The sequence below is a fragment of the Papio anubis genome, chromosome X (assembly GCF_008728515.1).
Source record: "Papio anubis isolate 15944 chromosome X, Panubis1.0, whole genome shotgun sequence".
NCBI classification, from domain to species: Eukaryota; Metazoa; Chordata; class Mammalia; order Primates; family Cercopithecidae; genus Papio; species Papio anubis.
The window spans coordinates 20,293,804-20,314,536 of record NC_044996.1 but is presented as its reverse complement, the minus strand read 5'-3'; the positions used below and the strand labels follow the sequence as shown (position 1 = coordinate 20,314,536).

General features: G+C 38.5%; 1 protein-coding gene across 3 annotated transcripts in view; it reads left to right on the top strand.

Moving 5' to 3' along the window:
- The first annotated feature begins 4,082 nt into the window (after positions 1 to 4,082).
- PHF6 (PHD finger protein 6) overlaps positions 4,083 to 20,733 on the top strand; it is a 56,169-nt gene continuing 39,518 nt past the window's right edge. For 2 of the 3 annotated variants that reach the window (XM_009198277.3, XM_009198276.3), the window contains exons 1-3: positions 4,121 to 4,238; positions 8,352 to 8,535; positions 8,784 to 8,885. In XM_009198277.3, coding sequence (XP_009196541.1) covers positions 8,398 to 8,535; positions 8,784 to 8,885 — 240 coding nt within the window. In that variant the 5' untranslated portion in view covers positions 4,121 to 4,238; positions 8,352 to 8,397. Of the gene's footprint in view, positions 4,239 to 8,351; positions 8,536 to 8,783; positions 8,886 to 20,733 lie in introns of all 3 variants that reach the window. The other variant, XM_003918301.4, reaches the window with a different exon arrangement.

Here is a 20,733-nt window from a genome sequence, read left to right as displayed (position 1 = left end):
GAACATTTAAAATGCTTAATCCATCCACTTGAAAAATAAAGAATAAGAAATACAAAATGTATTCAATATACAAAATGCAAATACATAATACTTCATTTTCTTTTTGCATTTGTCATGTTTGCAAGTTTACATTTGTTTATGCGATTACATGATTCAAGCCCATCTCCCCAACTACACCAAAATGAATCATATCAATTTTTAATCTAACACATAGTAGGTGATCAAGATGTATTTAATGAATACATGAGTGATCTACTGGTGTTGATTATAATCAGGAGGTCACATGTAGGTGAATTTAGTTGTTGGTTTAAGGAGGAGCAGAAATGCTAGCGGTATCTTATACAGAAACACTGAAAATGGGCAAAGGAGTCACTTCCTAGTTGCTGAAGAGGATGATTTGCATGTACTGGAGTTCGTGATTTGAAGTCAAGAGCAGGGCTGATCTAAGCAGAGCAGATGCGGTTGCTAAGCATTGGTTTACAGGGTAGTGAAAGTCAAGGGGCTGTCTCAATTCTTTAAAAAAAAAAAAAAAGGGGGGGTTTCTTAATGCTTAGTCCTTAACAGATCTACATCAGAATACCTGGGTAGTTTAAAGAGGCAGATTCTTGGATCCAAACCTTCAGAATTTCCAGGGGGCAGTGCCAAAAAATCTGCACTTATAACAAGCTCTCCGGGTATTTCTCACTTCCAAAGTTTAAGAACTACTAGACCTGGAATAGGTCTAAGACTGTATCTGGGGAAGAGTCAGCCTTATGTTAATATTATAAAGTAAGAAGAAGAGAAACCTATGAAAGAAAAAAAGAGCAGCCAGAGAGCCAGAGTCAGGGCATTGTTGTTATGAGCCAAGGGAGGTGAAAGTTTAAGAACAAGTAGATGACCAAAAATGTCAAATGTAACAGAGATATCAAGAATGAAGACAGACCAGCCTGGGCAACATGGCAAAACCCCGTCTCTACAAAAAAAAGTACAAAAGTTAACTGGGCGTGGTGTTGCGCACCTTAGTCCCAGCTATTCAGGAGGCTGAGGTAGGAGGATCACCTGAGCACAGGAGGTCGAAGCTTCAGTGAGCTGTGATCATGCCACTGTATTCCAACCTACAGAGCAAGACCTTGTCTCAATTAAAAAAAAAAAAAAAGAAGATAGAGAAAAGCTGTTGAATTTGGCAAAAAGATCAACTGTGGCCTTGGAGTATATTTTTTGTAAAGTTGTGATGTAAAATACAGACTTTTCTGGGCCCTGACCTGTCCTTCGAGACCCAACTAAAAACATTGCCTCCCAGTATGTATTTCTTGGACTGAGTCCACCAATCCCTGTGGTAGATAATTCTATTATAGCAGTTCACCTATTATACTAAAATTCTGTTCACCTGTTTTTCTTCCTTATTAGACTGAGAATTTATTGAAGGCAGAAGCTGTGCCCCCCTTTTTTTTTTTTCATCTGTTTGCCCCCCACCAGCTTTATTGAGATCTAATGGACAAATAAGAATTGTACATATTTAATGTATACAATTTGGTGTTTTGATAAGAAGCCATATCTTGTTCCTTTTCAAATCTCCAGGGTCTGGCATAATACCTGGCATACAGAAGATGTCTGTAAATGCCTGCTGAATGAATGGTTGGAGAGCAATTGGAGGCAAAGGAGCAATTGCAGTCTGGCAGTGAAAGGAGATGAATCCCATAGTTTGAAGGCAAATGAGAGCAGGGCAGTAGATGCTGCTGGAGCAGGTAATAAGTAGGGAATCGGATTCTCCAGAGCATGGAAAAGATGTAATTAAAAGCACAGCTTTGAAAAGCTTTAGAAAGCAAGCGGGACAGCTCTTTCTCTGAGTCTTGAAGGCAGCATGAGAGGGTAGGTGTATAAGATAAAGTAGCTTAGCTCAGATGGCCCTTTGCTAAATAAGTCATGAAGTTAATGCCTTTGCTGAGAATGAGGTGGAAAAAGTGAGATCTTGAGCCTGAAGAAAAAAACTGGAAGAGTGTTGGTAAGAGTGTATTGGTGAATCAGTAAGAGATGACTAGATCTCATGCTATATCCCCAGGCATTAAGGGCATGTTATCACAATCCGATTCCTTTCTGTAGACCTTGAAATAACAGGCTGCATCTATCAGTCATGCTAATTGGGACTGGCTACCAGACTTGGGGCCTGGAAGTAACTGGAGTCACTGATATCTCCCTCTCCTGAACTCTCTCTGCACTTCCTTTCCACCTTTTAAGGCACTTAGTGTAGTTTATCTCCTATTGTAACTATTTATCTTTTTCTTGGTAGACTGTAAACAATTGAAGGCAAGGGCTGTGTCTTAGTCACTGTTGTGTCGTACCTCAGCATAGTGCTTTGTACATAATAGGCAGAAGATGTCTGTACCAGCCACACGTCTCTAATATAGCATTTATCACATCATACTGTATATGTCTGCTTGCTGTCTCTTCTTTTTGACCATGAGCTCAAGGGCAAGGTTTGAGTTGTATTGATCTAGGTCTCCATTGTGTTTGGAACTTAGTAGTTTTGCAAGTGTTTATTGAATCAAAGTTTGTTGAAATGAATGCATGGATGAAATAATGAATAAGGAATAAAAGATAGCAAAATGTGGGGATTTGGGGCGGGGACTTAAAAAGATGGCATACTGCCTAGGCATTGTATTTTGTCAGTCTCATCCTGGCATCAGTAAGTGTGTAAAGCTGGTAGAAAATGATGCTGGGAAACCTGTCTTTTTGTACACCATAAATGTTTGGAATACACATTCTGGATCTTCTTATGCAAATCTTTAGCCACTCCCTTTCACAGCACAGGGCCTTGGGTAAAAGGGCTAAGGGTTCCTTGCAGCTAAATGGCTGATTTGTCCACCCTTATTAGGTACCTATTTGAAGAGTTCAACGTCACACCACCATGGTCACTGTTTGCTTGGGAAATTACACTTTAAAGTTGACATTGCAGAGAAAAGTAAAAAGACTGACGGAACAGTATAGAAACAGCACTGGATCAAAACAGTGGAAATCCACCCCCACTACAGGAAAAATGGCTCTTGAAGAGCATCTTTAAAATTTCACTAGTTTGTTAAGGCTTTTGTTGTTGTTGTTGTTGTTAAAGTCTGTGAAGCCCATAGCAAATAACAAAAGCTAACACTTACATAGGGCATACTATATGCCTAGGCATTATTCTGTGTGATTTACATGTATTATCTCATTTCTCACAACTACCTTTTGAGACAAATACCATTATGATCTCCATTTTGGACAGGATGAAACTGAGGGACTGAGAGGTAATACAAAGCAATCAAGGTCATACAGCTAGAAGTGGCGGAGCTGGAGTTCAAACCCAAGCATGGCTCCAATACACCAAAGAGGAAAGCACTCGTCTAGGTGTCTGGTTTACATGTGTAGATTATAAAGAAAATCACCTTATCATTTCTGATTATGATAATCCCAGCATTTATGGAGAGTCTATTATATGCCAGGGATGCTAATAACACGCTTTAGTTGCATTATTTCATCTCTTCCTTACCACAAACCCGTGAGGCACTATTTTTATCCTCATTTTAAAGACCAAAAAAAAAAAAGGTATAAAGGTTAAAACGATTCGCCCAAGGATTGAAATGCAGGCAGGCTGACTCGACTACGAGCTTCTCAGTCTTTCCTGGCAATAAAATGAACGGAGGACCTGAAAGAGATGCCATGAGAGTACAATGAAATAATGGATGTGAAAAGGCCTCGGTGAACAAGTGCAAGGGATAAGGCCTGTCTACGTGAATCACTGTTGTGAACTGGTTACCCAGGGCCCCTGTCCAACGGTTTCCAGTCCCAACCCTGCCCCTTCTCCGCCCAACCCACAGCGATATCTTTGAATCTCTTTATCTCCTCGGATCCTGCCCCCAAACACTTGGCGGAGCGGCGGAGCGGAGAATAGAAGGTCCGCGCGCGAACAGGAGGCGGGGCCTGCCGCCTCGAGCCGTACAGGGGGTGGTTTCTGCACATGCGCTGTGTCTCTGCGGCTTCAGCGGCCCCCTCTCTGCGGCCAATCAGGGCCCGCGGCGCGCTCGGGACGTATCAACGCTCTGTGGGTCGTGTGCGTGCGAGGGGGGCGACGTAAGGGCGCTCCGCGAGCCCGTCTCTCCTCGAATGAAAGGAAACAACCTCCGGCGACAGAGCCCCGCTCTCAGGCACTGCCGGAGAACCGAGACCGACTTCTTTCTCTTTACCCTCATTGGCGCTTCTCTCCTGCCGTCCGCCTCTGGGCCCTGCCGGTGAGTCCCCACGGAACCCTGGGGCCCCCCATTCTCTGCCCGGCGGGAGAAGACAAGGAGGATGGCGGTGGCCAGGCCGCCGCCCCTGCCCGTTGTTAAAGGGGACTCTTGGTGGTCTCGCTTTATTGTCAGGGACCCCAGAAGCGCCGCTCATTGTAGACGCTTGGCGGAGAGGCTGCTGAGAAAGTGCCTTGGAGGTGCAGAAGGAGAGGTTAGGCTTACGCCTAGACTTCGGGGGAGGGGGCGCAACATTTGAGGAGGGAAAAAACTGGGAATTTTTAGTTTTTGCCGTTGCTTAGAACATATTTGGGAAGGAGGGAGACTCCCAGTTTGGGAAGAGTAAGAGGAAGATTGTTAGGATGGCAAAAGAGCTAGCCTTACGGAATGAGGAAAAACTCCGGGGTGGGGGGAATTAGGGGTGAAACTGGGGTATAAGGGGAAGCTTACAACGAAGACTGTGAGAGGGCTAACTCTTGGGGGAGGGGGCATAAAGAAAGTGGTAGGATGATATTTTCCTGGATTCGGGAGGATTGGAAAAGGACGTTTAGGGGACCCTGACTTTACGACGGAAAGGAACCTGCTGAAGTGTTTTAGAGGAAGATAGTTTTGTGACTTTAGCGCTTGATTAGAGGGAGATCTTGGAGTCTAGTGTGTATTGGGGGAATAAATAACGGAGAGGATCTGGTACTTTATGTGTACTGTCTTTCATTATATGGATGAACACCACGATATTCTTTTCCAATTTCTGTTCATTTTGATATTCTGCGTGGAAGTTAGAAAATCTTTTGTTTTTAGAAAACCTTTTATTTTCATCGCCTTACTACGTAATGTCAGGTCTTATTTATACTGTTCAAATTATTTCTCTACCCTTGGGTTTGAAACAACTGGAAAATTCCTTTAGTTTCCTTTTGAATAACCGCAAAAAGCAGTGCGAAGCATGTAATAATATCGTGCAACCAAATTCAGGTGCCCTTCCGGTATATCTTATTCGTTTATTTCTGTCCACTGTAACTTTCCTGTTAGAAATACTGCTTCTTTGGGGAATCACGTTTGTTATCTATTTTGATTTGTATATTTCAACTTGCTGTCGCGTGGAATGTTTTAATCTTCCGGAACTGCAGTTTTTGTTGTTTTGTTTGTTTTTCTGTGAAAATGCTTTTTCAGATACCAGGCATTGAATGAGCTCTGGAGTTGGTTCTTGAATGCTCTCTCTGATGTTTCAGGTTGTTTCTACCTTGGTGCTTCACAGCATCTTGGAAAATCAGAAATGCATTGATTGCTTAAGCTTAACTAATCTAGCTTTTATTTTTTTTTTCCAGGCATTTAAATTATGTATTACACGCTGTTATTGTTGCCTCTCTATTTCTGCTTTGTAGTGTTTTCCATAATGCGATGTTTCTTTTAAAGAAAAGGCTTCATTGTTGCGTGAAAGCATCAAACTTTGATCTCTGCATGGCCTGAAAAACCTTTTAGACTAAAATTAAAATGCCATATAGCTGTGGATCATTATGAACCCCTTAGTATTGGTCCTTGGAATGCCCTTATTCTACTTAAGTAGAGACCACAAATGTGACAACATTAGATAAAAATCTGTACTTTTATGATAAAGACATTTTTTGCTAGGAGTCATTGTTTCCATGATGTTCTCCACTTCATGTTTTACAAGGAGACTAAAAAAATTACCAAGATATGCACAGATGTATTATTTGAATTTTAGTGGAAAAATCCATTTAGTAATTGCACATTGGGGAAAGTTTTTAATTGGTTTGGTGCACTTTTTTTGTGGCTCTTGTTACTTTACAAATTAAATTTAAACTGATTACAGAGAAAAATACACTAGAATATTTTTGAATGCAAAATAAAGTGTACCTTTTTTCTCTTTTAGATTTTGGGGTCTTTGATATCTAGAAAAGCAGGTTCTCAAAATTAGAATGAGGAATTAGCCTGTTTATAAATTGGAAGAGGCAGAATTCAATATAGATAGAATTTTGGGGATGCCATTTCGGAATTAATTTTAAGAATACGAAGTGATTTTTTCCATTCTAGAAATTTTCTTTATCTTAAGCCAGTTTTATAGCCAGTGCTAGGATTGTTTGGAAATTACACATTAAAGATGTCTGTACGGGATTTGATTTATACTGTGCCATCCTTTCAGCTGGCCAGGATGACCGGGAGTAATGCTGAATACATTATTATGGTGATTTCAGAGTGCCTACTATTCATTGCATAGTAGTAAAGAAACTAATTTAGAACTCAAATATAATAGCAAATTCTGATGCTGTTTATGGATTTTGGTATTTTGCATAGTTGATTCTAAAAATTTAGGCAGCTATATTCTTGATAAAGCAACCGAACACATACTTGCCTGAGCAAATGCAAACACACTTCCCTTTTGTTTCTTTTGTTTCTCTGTTATGTCCTTTTTTTTTTTCTTTAATCCTAAAAGTATTTGCTGCCTGTTTTCAATCAGTTTCACGGTTTATAGCCAGTGCTATGAATACAGTACTATGGTAAAGTATCCGTTGCCATTTGGAAGACTGAGATATTTAAAATTATAGATAGCATTAAGAGTTTGTTAAACCTATCAAAGCAGAGACTGTCAGGGCCTTTGAAGTTGTGTTTAAAAGAAAATTCTAGACATAAATGGATGAGAAGACATGTTTTCTTTGTAGCTTCAGGTTAGATTTTGATTATCTGAATTTTATATTGAAAAGCACTGAATAGTTTGTAGATATTACCTTCCTAGCATACAACTGCTACTGTTCTTGTTGGTGAACTAATGCTTCTCGGAAAGCTGCAATGTAGTGTTAGAAAAATTTTTTTTAACATAGTGTTATGAAACTGTTCAAATGTATAGACAAATGGAAAGAATTTAGCAAATTAATTTTAAGACAAAAGTTTGAGATTTTTCTTGATTGTGATGTGTGTTGTGGCAACCTGGATCTTGAACTGCTTAGTCCTGTTGATTTGGGAAAACTATACAAATCAAGTAACTGGTTTTAAATTTCTTCTGAGGAATCCATATTAAGATTGATGATCTAAATCTGAAACCTTTCATGTTACAGCTTTCCTTCCCTTTTTTTTGACTACCCTGTACTACCTATAATTATAATGTGACCAAATTTAAGGCTCATGCAGAAAAAAATTTCTTCCTTTACACAATATTACTAATTTAAGTATGGAAGTTACTACATTTAGAAAACCACTATCAGTTTGTGACTTTAATTGATAAGCAGGCTTGGAGTAAATCTTAGAGTCATATAATATGGTTGTTTTATAAATAATTGGGTCTTAAAGTTTGCATTTTTAAATAGACTGTTAGAAGCTTAACTTTTTATTTACTTGAAAATGGAATAGAATAGCAAAAATTAATTTATTAAAGACATATACCTGATTTTTTTTTAACTCAGAAATAATTTTTAAAGTGCACCAAAGTCGTAGTTAGGTAAATTCATTTTACTTTTATTGTTTTATCAATATGTGAACTTTGAGAAATTGTTCAGTTGTAGAATTCTGTTCCCACGGAGTATTCTGAAGTTTCCTTAGTAGCTTTTGCCCTGTTCTTAAGAGGTATAATTCTTTATCTCCTTGAAAGGGCACCTAGCTACACACGAAAAATATTTTACATTAATTATGCCAGCAGGTGATAATATTATACATTGTACATTTTTATCCGCACAGAAATAGTGTCAGTTATTTCACATATCCTCCAATTTGGGAGCGGTTTGATTTTTCTCAGTTACTCTAAATTTCATTTAGCTATCTGTCTGTGTATCTGTCTGTCTGTATTGATTATGGAGGCATCTTAGATTTTAATGTTAATTTATGTATACTAAATAACCATTTAAAAATGTATGTATTAAAACCTAGGTCAAACATTAAACAACTTACTTGAATATGTATAAACTGATTTTAAAACGAAATGAACTTTGTTACCTTTCTTATTCTCTGTAGCATTTCTTGGGGCTTCAAGGGGCTTAATTTGTCTGTACTAAATAAATATTTTAAAATGTGTATATTAAAACCTAGGTCAAATTTTGAACAGCTTTAATGAATATGTATAAACTGATTTTAAAATAAAAGTAACATTGTTGCCCTTCTTATTCTCTGTAGCATTTCTTGAGGCTTAAAGTGGCATTCTAAAGGCAATTTAAAAATCATGTCAAGCTCAGTTGAACAGAAAAAAGGGCCTACAAGACAGCGCAAATGTGGCTTTTGTAAGTCAAATAGAGACAAGGAATGTGGACAGTTACTAATATCTGAAAACCAGAAGGTGGCAGCGCACCATAAGTGCATGGTAAGTATACCGGCAGTAACAGAGACCTTGAACCGATTCATGAGAATCTTAATAACACATGAATGTTCCTGAATACTAAAAAAAAAAAAAAAACCAAAGAAAACTCAGTTAAATTTTAAGAAATGGTTTATCACTGATGCTATGCCATTTTTACTAGAAAATTACCATTTAAATTTAACATCTTATTTACTGTTTTACTGTAATTAATTTATATATGAACCTTGATTTTTTTTTAATGTAATTTATAGCTCTTTTCATCTGCTTTGGTATCATCACACTCTGATAATGAAAGTCTTGGTGGATTTTCTATTGAAGATGTCCAAAAGGAAATTAAAAGAGGCACGAAGCTGGTAAGTTGTTATTTCTGCCTCTTGAGAATAAAAATTATTTAAACTCATTAAAGAGGAAATTGCTTATTTTAGAGTGTATTGCATTATTAACTGAGTATAATTTTAAATTGCAGGCTTTTTTTTTTTTTTCCTGAGCCAGCAAAATCCAAGGCCGGGTTTATCTTATTTACCACTCAACAAAAAGGAATGAGTCAATATTTATACTATTCAATTTTTTTTTGCTTTTCAAAGAGAATTAAAATCTTTTTGGAGGCTGTTTACTTAGAAAACAAGCAGTTTGGTTAATTCGAGTATATATTGTGTTAAAGTCTTCATGCAAGTTTATTTTTCATAATTCTGATATGTTTTCATCTCCATCATAAAGTTATTATGGTCATTACAAATGAAGATGACAGTAGCCTCTCAACAGGAAAGTGTTAGCTCTTGCCGAATGAAGTATTTTATTGTAGTTCAGCTGTATAACACGACATTTATGACTTTGGATAACTTTCAGTGAATTTCACAGGAGCTTTTCTGAAGCTGTGTTAGAGTAATGTTCCTGTAATTGTCTTCACTACCAATAACCATATTAGTAAGATATTACATTGCTCTATTGGAATAGTAGTGTCATCTCAGTTGGTACTTATGACACATTATGGTTTACTTTGAAACAATTAATGGGAAGATTTATTTTTATTTTTCTCATTTGAACCCTTTATTAAAATTACATCCATAAATGTACCTTTAATAGCTTTGCTCTCCAGTTTCATTTTTTAAAAGATAGGTTTTGCCAAACATATAACTGTGTTTGTAGTTACTACGTAACCTCTTATTTCACAAAGACTCTGAGATGGTAGTTTTTGGATGAAATGGTAATGGGAAGGGGGGGCTATCATTTTGATGATCAGGAATGATATGTTTTGAAAAGTAGTCTTCTATTAATAGTTTTACATAAAAAGCAATATGAAGAAATATGGGTTCAAAGATGACATTTGAGATTTGCTTTAGGATAGTCTCAAATCCTAGTATCAGTATTAGTACAAATGAGAATTCAGAGGTCAGACCAATTTTGTTGTAGTGAGACCTTAATTATGAAAATGTTTATCTTCCCCATCCTAAAAACCGTAGATAGTAATAGAAAGCTCTGTTTTGTTTTGTTTTTCTTTTTTCTATCTTTTTTTTTTGAGACAGTTTCACTCTTGTTGCCTAGGCTGGAATGCAGTGGCGCAGTCTTGGCTCATGGCAACCTCTGCCTCCTTGGTTCAAGTGATTCTCCTGCCTCAGCCTCCCAAGCAGCTGGGATTACAGGCATGCGCCACCATGTCTGGCGAATTTTGTATTTTTAGTAGAGACGGTGTTTCACCATGTTGGTCAGGCTGGTCTTGAACTGTAGACCTTAGGTGATTTGCCCACTTTGGCCTCCCAAAGTGCTGGGATTACAGGCGTGAGCCTCCGTGCCCAGCCTAGAAAGCCCTGTTTTTTAAATGTGAATTTTATTTGATGGTTTTAGGTTTCTTCATGTTACTGTGCTGATTTCTGAGAACTATAGCACTATGTTTTTATTTCCTAGTCCTTAAAACAAATGCAGATATAAAAAAGAATGATACTTACTTGAAAGTGATTGTGCTGTAAACCTTATTACCCCTTTATTTATTGCTTGACATTATGAATATCCCTGGAAAATATTTCTGTATCTTGACTCGTTAGCATTTTGTCACTTGACACAGCTCCTATAGTCAGAACAAAAGCAGTTTTGGTCCCTAATGTTGAAACATTATTAACAAATGCAATGCCTAGTGTTACATGTTATGTGAAGCAACAGCACACATCTGTCAATATTGCTAAGTTCAATGGAGATTTAATATATTTGGACCTATTTGTTGAAGCATCAGAACTTTGTACGAGTTTTACTATTATAAATTGTTTTGATTAATTTTTAGTGTTATAGTGTAGGGAGATAATTTTTTCCCCAAGTGTAGTGTGTTATAAATAATGAAACTTGTTCCTTGATCTAGGGAATGGAACAAGACTGGGAATTGAGAACACACGCTTTAGTAACAGATTTGAGTTTGAATCCCAGCTCTGTCCTTTACTAGCTAAGTGATCCTGAGTAAGTTATTTACTTCTCCAGGCCATGTTTTCCTCACCTGCAAAAGGGGATAGATAATGACAGTACTTGCCTCCCAGAATTATTGCCAGAATTAAAAGAGGAAGTATATAGGATTTAAGGTGGTGCTGGGCACATGATTAGGACTTGATAAATAGTAGCCACCACTTATAGTTATTGTTTTTGTTTGTTTGCTTGTTTGTTTTTGAGATGGAGTCTTGCTCTGTTGCCCAGGCTGGAGTGCAGTGGTGTGATCTTGGCTCACTGCAACCTCCGCTGTGTTCAAGCAATTCTCCTGCCTCAGCCTTCCGAGTAGCTGGGACTACAGGTGTGTGTCACCATGCCTGGCTAATTTTTAAAATGTTTTTTATTTTTAATAGAGACAGGGTGTCGCCACGTTGCTCATGCTGGTCTTGAACTGACTTCAGACCATCTCTCTGCCTCGGCCTCCCAAAGTGCTGGGATTACAGGCATGAGCACTGAGGAATACTGGCAGAAGGGAAGAACTTTTGCTCCGTTTCCTTCCCTTAGAATGTCACAGTTTAAACAACTTATATAGGGGATAGGAGTGTAACATTTATACGTTTAGGTTTGAAATAATTTTTGAAACTCCTTTTAGCCTTCAGTTTTGCTGCTTTCATTATATCATTTTTACGTGATGTGCTATCAGGTAACCAAAATTCTAGATTTAGGTTTTATTCTCTACTATTCCCTGTGTCAGTTTGTCTAAGCAATAAAAGGGCTATCAATCAAATAGGAGGGGGAAAAAAAAGAGTGAAAAGCTTTATGTAACTAGATAAACTACATATAAACTAGTATAAACTAGGTAATCAGCTTCCCTGATTGACTTTTTTTTTTTTTTTTTTTTTTTTTTTGTACCGAGGCGCTCCTCTTGTTCCTCCGGTGGCGGTGGTGGAGTGAGGCGAGATCGCCCCACTGCAAGCTCCGCCTCCCAGGTTCACGCCATTCTCCCGCCTCAGCCTCCGAGTAGCTGGGACTACAGGCGCCCGCCACCACGCCCGGCTAGTTTTTTGTATTTTTAGTAGAGACGGGGTTTCACCATGTTAGCCAGGATGGTCTCGATCTCCTGACCTCGTGATCCACCCGCCTCGGCCTCCCAAAGTGCTGGGATTACAGGCTTGAGCCACCGCGCCCGGCCGACTTTTTTTTTTTTGAGACGGAGTTTTTCTCTTGTTGCCCAGGCTGGAGTGCAATGGCGCGATCTTGGCTCACTGCAACCTCCACCTCCTACGTATAAGCAATTCTCCTGTCTCAGCCTCCCAAGTAGCTTGGATTACAGGCATGCACCACCATGCCCAGCTAATTTTTATGTATTTAGTAGAGACAGGATTTCACCATGTTAGTCAGGCTGGTCGCGAACTCCTGACCTCAGGTGATCCACCCACCTCGATCTCCCAAAGTGCTGGGATTACAGGCATGCGCCACCATGCCCGGCCTCTAATTGACTTTTGAAGGCATTTTATCCTGTGAGCCTGTGAGCCTGTTTGCTCTGGCTCCTGTTCATCTGGATTTCTAGGTGAAAAGTAAGTCATGAACACTCATTGAAAATCATCGAAAACTGGAGTACTGACCCCTCTGTGCTTTCAAGACAAATTTCAGTCTGTACCTGGTGTTGACTCCAAAGTTGCTTGCTTGCCCCAAAGAAAAGAACAGAGATAAGGAGGCTAGGGCTTGAGGTTAAAGTGTATGTATCAACAGCCAGGTGGGTCAGAGTTGAGGATGAGAGGGCTCAGTAGAGCAGGAGGTGCGTGTGTATGGTTTTTATGTTCTTGCTGCCACAAGCAATTTTCCAAAGTTCATGTCAGCCACAAGGATCAAAGGCGGAAAGCCATTCTGCATGAACATTTTCATCTCCTTGACACCATCTTTCATTATATAGCACCAAGATGGACCAGGAAAAATTTGCCAGAATACTAAGGCTTTTATGATTTGATGCCCTGTTTTTTCAGTTTAGACAGATATATATTTTTCCAGTATGATTCCCAGTTTCTACTGAAGCCATATGGAGATACCACATCTGTACCATCTATTCTTACTCTCCAGTCATCTAGCCAAGAAATGCAAATTTCCAAGTAAAATTATGAGTTATCACTGCTTTTTTGAATTTGTTTAAGGAGATACTTGAGAGAAGGATATTTGAAGAATTTACTGTTTCTGGATGAAGCTAGCTGGTGAGATTACTAAGGGTATCTACATTGGATAGCTTTTTTTTTTTTTTTTTTTTGATGGAGTTTCGCTCTTGTTGCCCAGGCTGGAGTGCAGTGACGTGATCTCAGCTAACTGCAACTCCTCCTCCCAGGTTCAAGCAATTCCCCTGCCTCAGCTTCCCAAGTGGCTGCGATTATAGGCACCTACCACCATGCCCAGCTAATTTTTTGTATTTTTAGAAGAGATAGGGTTTCACCATGTTGGGCAGGCCAATCTCAAATTCCTGACCTCAGGTGATCCGCCTGCCTCTGCAGATAGCTGCTATTCTAATTGGTACCGGTGTCAGATTAGATCACAGATTACAAGAAGAGAAAAGAGTTCAGAAGGCCATTTAGTTCACCTTTCTTACCCCTATGCAAGATTTCCTACAAGCCACTCAAGATAAGATCTTTGGCCTGAGGATTGGCTGACACTTGTAATCCCAGTGCTTTGGGAGGCCGACTGGGAGGATTGCTTGAGGCCAGGAGTTGAAGACCAGCCTGGACAACAAAGCGAGACCCCTATCTCTACAAAAAAATATAAAAATTTTGAAATGTGGTGTGTTCCTGTAGACCTAGCTACTCAAGAGGCTGAGGTGGGAGGATTGCATAAGCTCAGGAGTTCAAGGCTGTGGTGAGCTATGATTGTGCCACTATATCCATCTAGCCTAGGTGATAGAGTGAGGTCCTCTCTTTAAAAAAAAAAAAAAAAGAAAAATTTGCCCTGTTCTTAAATATATCAAAAAATTGTGATTCTACCCAAGTAACCTGAAACAAGACCAGTAATATATAACACTCCTCAGAGTTGAGAAATTCATCCTTCTGTATAAATTAAGTATTTCTCTTAATTTAAAGCCATTTTAGATCTGTCTCCTTCCATTAAATAAATATTTGGGTTTTTTTTTTTTTCTTATTAAAAAATCCTTTATATACTTGATGACTGTCCTCAGGTCACTCCTAAACGTTCCCTGTTTTCAAACTAAATTTTACTCATGTCTTATGAAATCCTCTGAACAGTTTTCCTGCTTTTTCTAGTAGTAGAAATAGCTAACATTTGTTAGACACTTAACGTGTGCTAGGGACTGTGCTAAGTTTTTAAATTATATGATCCTTTTTAATGCTTATAATCATGTTGTGAGATAGGGAAGTATTCTCATCTTACATGTGAGGAAATTGAGGCTCAGATGAGTTAAGTAACCTGACTGTAGCTAGTAAGTGGCAGAGCTGGGATTTGAATCCAGGGTCAGTTGACTCCCAAGCCAGAACTCCTAATCACCAGGTTACGCTAGACTGTCTTTTAAGCTACACTCCAAAATCGCATTTAAAGAAACAATGATTACAGCTTAGCAGTTTTCTAATAAAGATGGAAATAGTACTGAATTTAGGACATAATCAGACTCCTATTAATATGTTCTATTAAGTAGTAATATCTTGTTAATTTTTAGGACAAAAACCCTATACACATCCTATGTAAGAATATTGTGATATTACCCTCCACATATATTTGTAGCCTCTGAAAATAAAAAGACGATTTCCACATAGTCTTCACTTTGTTATTTATTCAGTACCAGTGTAGTACTTAGCATTTTAAAGAACAGGGTGTCTTCTGTCTGGGAGGAGTCTTACCTGTTGAGATAGTTCAGACTGCTTCCTAGAGCTGGTAAGATTTAAAAAATGGAATGAGTCTAGGAAATATTAATACGTTAGCCATACCAGAATAGGTCTTTGAGACCCATCCCAGTTGAGTAAGGTGGGATGATTGCAGGGTCTTCCAGCATTAGAGAGGAATTTCAACTCAGATAGGAAGGGATGGGGAAGGGTAAAAGCAGGATTTTTCAGGAGACAGGTGATACACAATAGTCACTGTGAAGAATGAAGTATAATGATGGCAGCATATTTGTCTACTCTACATAGATGTTCTGCAGGTATGTTAAACTCAACCTGTCTAAACCAGTTCATCACCCGCCCCTCCCCAAACCTGAGTCTCTTTCTGAATCCTTTACCATCAACTCTTCCTTCTTCCATATCAGTCATGTCAGTCCTATTTGTGGGATGTCTGCCTTTTCTTTCTTAATGCTACCCTATGTCCAGTCTTGCTCCTCCCACCCTTCCAGCATACTACTGATAGTTACCTGATCTCTGCTTTTAAAAGCTAATGCCACTCCCTAACTGGAAACCTTTCATGATTTCTTACTGCATACAATACAATGTCCAGAGGCCTCAGCCTGCCATTCAGAAGTCTTGTCTTAACCCACTTTTTCCATCCTTATCTCATTCTCTCTCCTCTGGGTTTTCCAGGCATCCTGTCTCTGACCCCATTGCGGTGCACATACTGATTTTCACCTCTGCTTGCGGCTCTTTTTTCTTCCTAGCTGCCTCTTAAAAGTTCTATCTCTTTTTGAGATCCAGCTCAAGCTTCACACTTTGTTTCTGTCATATAGCATAACACAGTATGCATTGTATTTGATACACATGTGCAAGCCTTTCTTCTCCACTGTATTGTTGACTCTGTGAGAGTAAGACTGTATTCTCTTTGCCCAGCCTAGCATGACATGGGGATAATGCATAGAAAACTCTTCATATGGTGCTTGATGTCTTCTTTGTGCTCAATAGTGTTCTAATAAATGAGTGGGCACTCATTGTTGGTGGACTTTGAAGATAGAAAGGGCTTCAGCTGGATAATAGTGTGAAGCCTTAATAACAGGCTAGGTATAAATTGACTAGGGAAGTCATGGTGTAGCACAAAATTCTTCTGTTTTGGTTAATTAGTGTTTTAGTGTTGTTTGCAACTTGAGCGGTTTGAAAAGGGAGGAGAGTAATTTAGAGGGAAAAATCAGGTTATTTTTTTCCAGAGAGTATAGAGAGCTGTGTGTGCCTCAAACATGAGAGTTTTCATGTTTCTTCAGCCTTCGCTCCCTCAGTATAGTTTTGTGTTTATTGTTTCCTTGGGTATTAGTCAAGTTCCCATACAATATGGAGTTTAGAATTTACCTGTTTATCAAATACTTGAGTGCCCACTTTCTACCAGCACAATGCTAGGTACTTTGAATGTAAACATGAATAAATATGGTTTAGCCTTAGAAGTATGTAAAGAATGACACAGGAGAGCTGGGAAAGAGGATCACAATAAATTATGAGAAGTCAGAAGACTCCATAGAAAATGAGAGTTGAAATGTGTTCCTCCAGGAGAGGGAAGCTATGGAAGTCAAAGATGAAGAGTTTCAAGGAGGAGGAAGTGGTCAAAAGATATTAAATAAGTATTAAATGCCAGTGCTATTTATAGTAGATTGTGTGATTTACTTAGCATTCAGTAGGGGCAAAATGGAATACCCACATTGTATAGAATGCTGCCACTTTGCTTTCTGCAATCACAGAAGCTGAAGATTCTAGATGACTCTTGGTGCTACTAAATCCTTAGAGCAGTGGTACCTAACCAACTCTACTAAATCAGAAAAGGGGCATGGGTGAGGGTTGTGCTGCAGACAGGTATCTTTTGAAAAAGATTCCCAGATTTTTTTTTTTTTTTTTTTTTTTAGACGGAGTCTCACTCTGTCGCCAGGGTGGAGTGCAGTTGTGTGATCTTGGCTTACTGCAACCTCCATCTCCCTGGTTCAAGCGATTCTCCTGCCTCAGCCTCCTGAGTAACTGGGATTACAGGCATGCACCAGCACGCCCAGCTAATTTTTGTATTTTTAGTAGAGATGGGGTTGGGGGTTTCACCATGTTGGCCAGGATGGTCTCGATCTCCTGACCTCGTGATCCGCCCGCCTTGGCCTCCCAAAGTGCTGGGATTACAGGCGTGAGCCACCATGCCCGGCCTCCCAGGTGATTTTTGATGAACAATGCTGGTTATGGACCATTGCCTTGGGTCAGGGGTTGGCAAACTTTCTGTAAAGGACCAGACAATATTTAAGGTTTCGCAAGCTATGTAGTCTCAGTTGAAATCACAGACAATACACAAAGAAATGAGCGTGGCTGTGTTTTAATTAAACTTTTTATTTACAAAAAACAAAGTTTTTTGTAAATAAAAATATTTTTACTTTAATTGTAAAAAAAAGTAAATAAAAATATTTACAAATAAAGTTTGTAAATCCCATGGATTAGGCCCACAGGATGCCTTCTGTAGGGAGGAAAAGAGGTAAATTTTCTTCCTGAAGATTTGTTCAGTGGCCTCATTGTCATCTGTGTACCTTAGTGTACATGCATTGTGAATATATTCATATAAATGTGAATTTTTTTAAAAGCTCCAATTATGGCATGCAGATTAATTTTCATGTATGCAGATATTTTACCAGTCATTTATATTAAAATGAACTTTGCTTTACTTTTGAGGTGATAAAGGAGAATGAATGTAAGGTCAAAAAGAAACTTGGAAGTGTAGTGGTGGAGAAAATTGGGTCTTTGGCTATTACTGAATAAATTTTTTTTAATACACAATTTTTTTATTTGCCTCCATTTAATACTTTTTGGCAATTGGGAATACTGTCAAGTAATTTCATTAGAAAATCCTCATTTATTTTTGCTAATGGAGGAGATCCAAAACCAATAATATAAACAAAACATATTCTTGGTTTTGGGGGCTATCTCGATACTTATTTGAGCATAGATGTGGACGAGGTGTTCTTCACAGACTAAATACAGCAAGCGGCATAGCAGTTTAGAGTACCCTCAGCTGGAAAAACCCATACCTGAGAAAAGCTTGGACATCAAAATCTGAGCTCAGAAAATGTCTGTCTGAATCTTTCAATACACAAAAAGAAACTTCAGAAACTCCAATAAGAGAATTTATATTCCTCGTCGGTCATGATGCAGAAAGTTGGGTAGAGTTGGAGTGTGTTATTCTGAGCAAGGACAGGAGATGAGGTTAAGGCTTAGTTCATTTCCCTCCCATTTCCAAGACATCTGAAATAACCTATTCAGTAACTGCTTAGATTTAGCCTGTTAAATCTAGTAAAAATTTAACAAGTACTTTTCAGTGGCCCTATTTTTTAGAAGTACCTGGAATTTAAGATCCTAATCTGTTTTTCAAGCAACTTGTCACTTTTCAATGACTGACAGCTTTCAGATTTCACTGTTGTTTTCTGGCTTTCCATTTAAACCTTAAAAGTAGTGTTAAGTTTGTGTTTTTATGAGACCTCCTTCAAAATGCTGTTTTTAACAAATAGTAACTAAAGGATCATACAAACAGTTTTAAGTTCATATTCCACCCTCCCATGAAGTGGCACTTTTTAAGGAATTTTTAACACATAAATTTAACAAATAAAAACTAAAACAGCAGTTAACCAGATAATTCAGAGCCAGAGCCATTCTGTTGTCTAGTTATTTGGATATGTGAGGTATTACTATAAATAAAGCAATGAAGCTGGAGTTAAGGAGCATTTTTGGGTGCATCTCTGAAAACTTGCCCCAACTGTACTGTCACTTTCTAGTATTTATTGGGGGTAATATTATCTGTTATTAAAAACAAAACCAAAAGTCAAGCACCTGCGTAAGGTAAGCTGCTCTCACTTTGTTCTTGGCTCATATCTCCTGTGAAAATATCCTCGGTACAGTGTTCCCTACTCCAAGAGCTTTTGGCATTTTTTTTTTCTTTGCCTACAGGCTCAAGAACGTGACCTCTTTTTGTACCCTCCTTTGCCTTGTCTGTGCATTCGTAGCAGTTTTCTTGGAGCAGATTTCTTGAGAACAGTTGACTGCTTGGCTGTGAGAATGTCTGTCTATACACTGGTAGTCAGTTACTGACAGACATATTATAGGGCGATGAAGCTGGACAAAGCTAAGTTGCAGGCAGCCTTTCCTCCCTCAGTTCCCTATGGCTCTGTCTGACCATTAGGTTCCAGCTTTTCCCCAAGAGCCTATCGTAGAAGTTGACAATCTCATTTTCATTTTACTCCCCTATAGTTACTGAGAAAGCAGTATTTTGCCTTGTGCTCTTCAAGACTTCTTTTTGCAAACTGAATTTCAGTCCTGTCCTAGTTAAGTTGACTGAGGAGCAGGTATGTCCCAGCCTCTGGCTCCTACCCGACATTAGCTAAGTCTCAGTCCATTTAGTTCCTTGTGTCTCCTCTCATGCGTGACTTAGTTCCTCTTTCATCAGTGGGTCAGCTCCTTGAGACTCTGCTTATGTTGCACAATTTAACCTTAAGTTAGTGTAGCTTATAGAGATGCCGTGCAAATATCTGTAATAAGACAGGGCCTCTTTTTCCAGTATCCCTAATTTGAAGCTGGTAATTAATTACTAAGGTTTGCTAGGTCGACTAGGTAGCAAACTGAATAGGAGAGTAAAAGAAAAATCATTGTTAATGAAGAAATTTTCACCTCTATCTAAATCAAGAACTTGAAATCAGGATACAAGCAGGATAAGCTGAGAATTAACATGTATGCCTATGATGGGGGCAGGAATTAGCCCTCAACAGAATGTTTGATACACGGAGCAGGCCTTTTTTGGGGGTATTGGGGGAGAGATCTTCCATTGTTCTTGAAAAACACGTTTCTGTCAGGTTAACTTTCATTTTCCCACGTTTAAGGAAACCATGGATACTGTGTAAGCATGATGGTACATGGCAGTTGACAGTCATTTTGCTGAAGCCCCAGTAGGGACTGTGGTAAATTGGAGAGCAAATGTTTTGTGTAAAGGGAGATACTGGAGCCATTATTAGGGTATAACCAACCAGGTGCCTTGTGGTAGAGGGGTCCCCATTTTCCAGTTATTTCACATTTTTCTAGGGAACACCTCTGTTTTATTTTTATTTCCTATAACATTTTTTAAACTGGACTAGCCACCTATCTGGTTTCTCAGCTCCTTTAATTTTTCTTTTTATCTCATCTTAGTTCTCAACCTTGTTTCTAGTGGGGCTAATCTTTTCTCTGAAACATTCTTGCCGCTATTGATTCTGTGCTCCTCCAACTGGATTGATCTCCCCAGTTTCACCATTCCCAGTCCTAGATCAGAATGTTTAAATATTTTTAGAAGTAGCTGAAGATAATTATGTTAAATCTGCAGGTATTAGAAACATGAATGAGAAAAAATATGCCGTAAGATTAAAATCTTCAATAATAGAGTATGTTTGCAGTGACATACTTACTGAGCACTACTTTGTAAGGCACAGTGTTAGTCTTCAAAAATAAATTCTGTCTAGAATGAATTGATTGATAAAATTTATGTATTTATAAAGATAATTAGCCATATAATGGAGTAAAATGATAAGCGCCAAAATGAACAGTTTATATATATATGTATCTGTTAAGTCCCATAGGAGTTTAGAGATAAAGGATTGTTTTAGAGGTTGGAATATAGCATGGTAGACTAAGATAATTTTCCCTTTTTGTATTCATAGGTAAGCAAGCAAATGTAAACATTGTATTTTGGTTATATTATGGATAATTTTTGCTATTTTGTTAGCACCTTGCCGGAAATTCGACTGCTTATATGTGAATGCTGCATAAAATAGGTCTTGTGAATTCTAATTTAGCAAAATTCCAACTCCTAACCTTGTAAAGAAGTTTCCACTCTGAAAATATTTTTTATTGATATGTCTTCCTCTTTCTTCTCTTT